At 36.6% G+C, this 6,587-nt stretch overlaps 1 protein-coding gene across 1 annotated transcript; it reads right to left on the reverse strand.

Annotated features, from left to right (window-relative positions):
- Positions 1–201: 201 nt before the first annotated feature.
- Positions 202–4,969, reverse strand: LOC128017476 (macrophage mannose receptor 1-like). The gene is made up of 5 exons (XM_052602889.1): positions 4,777–4,969; positions 4,558–4,596; positions 4,132–4,467; positions 1,845–2,192; positions 202–1,681 (listed from the first exon to the last, which is right to left on the reverse strand). Exons 2-5 carry the CDS (start codon positions 4,592–4,594, stop codon positions 1,320–1,322), a joined length of 1,083 nt encoding a protein of 360 aa, XP_052458849.1. The 5' UTR covers positions 4,595–4,596; positions 4,777–4,969; the 3' UTR covers positions 202–1,319.
- Positions 4,970–6,587: the final 1,618 nt, after the last annotated feature.

Raw genomic sequence — 6,587 nt, forward strand, 5'->3', positions numbered from 1 at the left:
GGCACTGGTTATTTATATCACATTAACTTTCAAAAGATACATTCACATTTAATATAAAGTCAGTCGTATTAAAAAATAACAACAACAGAAGAGTTACATTATGCCTCAGAAGTTAAACAGGTTTTTAAACCTTTTTGTTGGATTTTATAATGTAATGATCATTCTGATGTTGGGAAAGAGTCAAGAGATGAGTTTGCTGGTTGTAGTTTATTTGAGCTGATGTTGTTGACATGTTTTTTTATGTTTAGTACAAAAGGATAGTAGATATATTACTGTATACATGATCTTCACACCTTTAAGAATAAACAATATTTCATTGAGTTAAGGCATGTGTTTGCTAACTCACACTGAACCAGTCATTTCTAATCAAAGATATGATCAATACATGAAATGTAATAAAAGAAAAAAGATAAATCAAATTCACACCAGCAAATTCAGATCCTTAAATCATAAATGTAAATCTTATAAAAATTCATAAATTATCTTATAATATAATAGAAGGAAACTTTGTAAATGTATATCCAATGTTGAGTAAATTATACCCTTTGACCCCTCACAAAATGCAGTTAACAGATTAGCGTCTCATAGTTTTGAAGTAAGTAAATAACAAAAAGACATGATAGAATTAGTTTGTAAAAGCAAAACATGTTAACAACTATTCTTGCCATCGGGGCTCATAAAATGGATCAAATAAACCCAGAAGAATCAAACTCATACATCAACAGAAACTCATCTAACTGATGGAAAACAGAGCCTCGACAGAACAATTTAGTCAATTTACAGTTGACTGAAGAATATATTTGAACAAAACAAACAAACAAAAAAATCATATTTAAAAGTGACGTGACATTCAGCCAAGTATGGTGACCCATACTCAGAATTTGTGCTCTGCATTTAACCCATCCGAAGTGCACACACACAGAGCAGTGAACACACACACACACACACTGTGAGCACACACCCGGAGCAGTGGGCAGCCATTTATGCTGCGTCGCCCGGGGAGCAGTTGGGGGTTCAATGCCTTGCTCAAGGGCACCTAAGTCATGGTATTGAAGGTGGAGCACTCCCCCCACCCACAATTCCTGCCGACCCGGGACTCGAACTCACAACCTTTCGATTGGGAGTCCGACTCTCTAACCATTAGGCCACGACTTCCCCTGTCTGAGCAAGAGATTCACCTCTGGTGCGACTGTCTGCTCAGACTAAATTATTATATGAAAAATGATTGTTTAACAAAGTAATGACTGAAAAAGAAGTTAAAGGAAGTGAACACACAAACACTTGTTTCCTCACATGAAGGTCTGTGTACTCTTTCACTCTTAATATCTGCTGCAGATGAAGTTGAGTTTGTCAGTTTCAGGACGGCTGATCCAGCGCTGATCTCCTCCAGACTGAACTGCTCCAGATCTCACTGTGTGTTCACAGTCCTCCTCTGATGTGCCGTTCCCTGGAGCCCAGTTCTGATAGCACACCGTCTCTCCATTCACCCAGTACCAGACGCCCAAAATATGAGAGTAACGTAAACCCAACCACAGCTCCGCAGTAGACGCTCGTTTAACCACGTTCATCACACGACGCTGAATCTCTTCTGAATGAACCGAGACCAGATCCACATGATTCTGTCTGCAGTATCTCAGAGCTTCAGACCACGTCAGATTCTCTCTGATCACAATCAGTTTATCTGGAAACCAAACAGAGCACAAGCAGAAACTAGAGAGAGACTGATCAAAAACAACATCAGAACAAACACTGTGGATGAATTTGTCATGTCAGACATGTAGCGGGAACTTTAGGAGATCTGGAGGAGATGATGGATTGTGTGTGTTTTGTGAGGATCTACTCACCTTCATGACACACAAAAGGAAACTTATTGTTGCAAGAGATGTCAATCCATCGTCCCTGAGCACTCTTTTCAACAGCTGTACAGTCTTCATTACCTCCATCATTATTAGGTTCACCAGACTTCCAGTAACTGAAAGAGTAGTTACTCTGATCTGACCACTGCCATGAGTCTCTGAACAGACCGATCCAGACAAATGATCCAGATGGGTGCTTCTCACTAATGAACTTCTTAACCTTCTCATTCTCATCCTGGTTTCTCACACTGACCAGATCAGTGTGATTCTGTCTGCAGTAACTCTGAGCGTCTCTCCAGTTTTTCTTCTGATCAATAAAGATGAGTCCTGTGTTCGCTTTAAGAAAGACAAATGGACAAAGATTCATGAATCAGTTTGTTCATTATTCTTTCGCTGCTTTATGGTTTGGATGTGAACAGGAGCAGTGGTGGAAAGATCAAAAACACATCTGTCAGAGACTTGAGCTGCTTCTTCATCTGGTGATTTACTGAATATTAACTATATTTTCAGGATTATATTAAAGCTCTATCATGAAGTAACACTGAGGAACATTGTGATGATTTTAAAGCTCTCTCTACTGATCCATTATGAACACTTGACTCAGACACAAAGAGCCGATGAGAGAAACATCAAACAGAGGAAGATGTTACACTGCAGATAAATAAAATAAAAAATAAATATGCTCATTAACATTCATTTGGACTGTAGATTAGTAATTTATAAAATAAAAGATAATAAATTAATTGTTTTAATGGAGTATCATGAACTGGACTTGAGTTCATGTACAAGTAAAATAAAGATGTTACAGGTTTGTATTGAGATACTGAAGACTGAAATAAACTTTATCAACTCTAGTCACTGCTGTACATATTTCTTATAAACATTATGATTATAGTCAGATGATTACTGGGTAACACTTTAGAATATGTTTTGTTACAATCTCCTCTGTCTAGGGTAGAGGAGAATGAACAGATGAAAAAAAAAAAGATTTCCAAATAAATTAAACTTCTTCAGAGCCCCTGCCTTCTGTCCCAGCACTGACTCAACACCCAGAACATAAGTTAAACAAAAATAAAATCTTATTAATAGAACATAAGAAACAGAGACATCTAAATGGAAGCAAATTAAATTCAGCAGGGGGTAAAGGCCAAAATAACAAACAAAAATACATCTAAATACTTTAGGAACATAAATAACCTAAACACAAAATAACGATGCAAACCAAAAGACAATACTAAACCTACCTCCCTGACTACCCATAAACAGGAGAAAAGAATATATAAAAATAAATGGCACCCCCCTCCCTACAGCTTCCTTAAATCATAAAGTAATTGGAAAATAAATAAAACATGAAAACAACTAGCCCTGCACTCAGGGATTCAATAACAAGAGTCCTGCAATAATCAGTCACCAAAAAGAAACCACACGTCTGCAACAGACAACAGGGACTCTTCACAACAGAGGGAAAACCTCCCGTCCCTCCTGCACTGGAGAACTAGCTGGCTTTTATGGTTAGGAGAACAGTCACAAGAGCGAATCAGCCGACGCTTACACTTAGGAGCATTGATTAACAACAGGTGTTGCTTCTTAACCTGGCGAAAAAGCAGAAACAAGAGAGATACAACAGGCACAGTCAAGATACGTATGATTACGTAACAGTTTCCATTAGTTAATGTTATTTAACTACTTTAGTTAACATGAATTAAGCAAGAATTATCCTTCTACAGAATTTATTAATCTTAGTAAATGTTAATTTCAACATTTACCAATGCATTATTCAAATCAAAAGTTGTGCTTGTTAACATGAGTTAATGCACTGTGAATTAACATTAACTAATAATGAATAACTGTATTTTCATAAAGATTAATAAACACAGTAATAAATGTATTGTTCATTGTTTGTTCATGTTAATTAATACATTCATTAGCATAAACTAATGGAGCCTTATTCTAACGTGTTACCAATTATTGTTATGAGTATTTATAACTAGACCCATATCAATATCTCTCTCTGTGATTTATTTCTCTATAATCTCTTTAACTGCAGGTTATCATTGTGATAAATTACCCCATAATGTGAAGTCTATTATTTTCTGGAAAATATTGTGTCTATACAGAAATTGAATAAACAATGAAAGTGAAAATATACAGTCACCTCTATATTTACAATCTAATTAAAATAGTGGTTAGTATTGCATAAAAATGTGATATTTGCACATCTATAAATGAATGGTTGTTGAATTTCTATAAATTAATTTTAAATAGCTGCACTCACTGTTGTTGCAGATGAATTGGTAGTCATCACTACATCCCAAATCATGCCATTCTCCATTTTTCATCCCTGCACACTCATCTCTGCCATCAGGTTGTTTAGGAGCCCAGTTCAGATAGAGAACAGGTTCACCTGAAGACCAATGCCATTTTCTCTCCAGTCCAATCCAGAAACGTACATCAATCACACTCTTCATCAGCTCGTTCATGTCGTTCATGTTGTCAGCGGTGGCCAGATCTGTGTATTTCTCTCTGCAGTATCTCTGAGCTTCAGTCCAGGTCTTCTTCTCATTTATAAAGTGATACTGACGCTGAACACATTCAGATACGGAGCAGAGAGCTGTGAAAGAGAGACGCTGCTTTAATGCTTTTCAGAACAGCATCAAACCTAATGAAACTAGAAACCATAAATAAAACCACAAACACTCACCAACGAGAAGAAGAATGAAATATAGAGTTTGCTCCATTTCTGAGGGGGAGAAATACAGATAAATTAACAATTCAATAATTAATTTTAGTGTTAATCATTATTTCAGTTATAATTAAAAATCCATCATAACAGGAACATAAATGCATCATACACAATCATTAAGACAATATTAATATCTCAAAGTCTGATTTAAAGAATGAAGATGTGAGTTGTTCTTACTTTAGAGGTCGTGTGTTTCTGTTCTGAGTCTGATGTTTCTGTCTTCAGCTTCACACTCTGTGATGATTATATCTGCTCTCATTCGTCACTTCACGTGTTTATTACTCTAAAACAAAAGCCCTTTTCATTCTTCTTCCTCGTTCACATGTATTTCCTCCTGTCACTGTTGATGTCTGTGTGTCTTTGTTGCTGTAATTCTGTGGAAGTGTGTTCATTTGAATGTGGTGGAGACGGAGAGTCTGTGTGTTCTGGAATGAAGTGTATTTCCAGCAGCTTCACACGAACAACCTCAACATTTACATTTCTGTTTTCCATTTTCTTTCAGTTTTGATAATGTCAGAGACCAACAACATGTTTCTGCTTCCCAAACTACAATATTCTCACGAAATGTGAACATGTTCTGTATCAGTTGTGTCATGAACACTATCACACAGAGTAATACAAACATGCAAATAAAAGACAACAGCAACAACACACTCAACTCTTTAATTATGGAGATCAGTTATGGGCCTTAATATTATTTTAAGTATAGTCCAAAACCTTTTGTCTGGAACTTGTCAAGATGTTATATGATAAGTTGGTTCACTTAATGTAACCGGTGTAGTCTGCGTAGTTATTTTTTTTCATGAAATGTCCAGACGGATGTTTTTTTTTTTTTTTGCGAAACAACTGAAGCCTTTTTTTCCAAGAATCCCATTCCTCTGTTAATGATGTAAAACTCTGGAGATCACAATGGGGTAATGTCCTTTGGTTTTCTCGTGGAAATGAACACTCTGTAAAGTTGAAGGTGTCTTTGTGAGATCTAGGAGGAGATGGATGGAGCAAGGTGAAAATAAACATACTTCTTCATGTTAGAGAAGTCGAGTGCCAGTTATAATAGCATGACTAAACTAAGTGTTGATGGTGTCATAACAGATAACCCCAAGACAATTTCTAGTTATTGCTATAAGTTTTATAAGTTGTAATATAACTCTAGATTCGATGAGGATGACAGATCTTAAGAAGGTCTTTTCTGGACCCTTTTCCATTTCTTGCAGAGGTTTACACAGAGATCTGAGATTCTGAGAATGTCTCTTATTCCAAGCTATTACTCTGATTCCAAAACCCAAAAAGGATCCACTTCTTATTGAAAATTGCTGTCCAATTTGTTAAGGGGGGGGGGGGGGGGGGTGAAATGCTATTTCATGCATACTGTTAAAGAGTTGGATTCCCATGCTAAACATAGACAAAGTTTCAAAAATTAAGTTGTACGTTTGAAGGAGTATTTTTGTTCCATAAATACCTCTTCCGGTTTGTCACAAGTGGTCGGAGTTTATTTTTACAGAGCATCAACGGAGTTGTGCAAGTGTTTTTGTTTGTTCCCTGCATTTCGAAGATGCTTGTTGTCATCAAACTGCAGTTTCCACATGTACAGCTTAAAAAAAAAAAAAAAGACGACATAAAGTGGAACTTAGTCATTTTCCAAAACCGCTAAGCAAATAAATACTGTGTCAATACATACTACATAGAGACGTCCTGCTGTAGTCGTTGCTGATGCTGCTCTTGTTAAATTTCAGCCTCTGGATCTGATTCTGGATCATAAATAAACGGCTGATTCTGACTGTTAGCCATGGTTTGTTTTGGATGATGGTTTTTTCCTCACGGTAATGTCACAGTTAAACACTCTCAACGCAAAAGCCTACTCACGCTCGTGATTCTTTAGCTCCGCCCACACGTCAGGCCTCCAGCCACTCATGTTTTTCCGGGAAAAATCGGTAGAGACTATCTTTCTCTTATAAATATAATAAAACTAAAGACTTTTTGGAGTTGTG

This window comes from Carassius gibelio, chromosome A7 (assembly GCF_023724105.1).
Source record: "Carassius gibelio isolate Cgi1373 ecotype wild population from Czech Republic chromosome A7, carGib1.2-hapl.c, whole genome shotgun sequence".
In the NCBI taxonomy this organism is placed as follows: Eukaryota; Metazoa; Chordata; class Actinopteri; order Cypriniformes; family Cyprinidae; genus Carassius; species Carassius gibelio.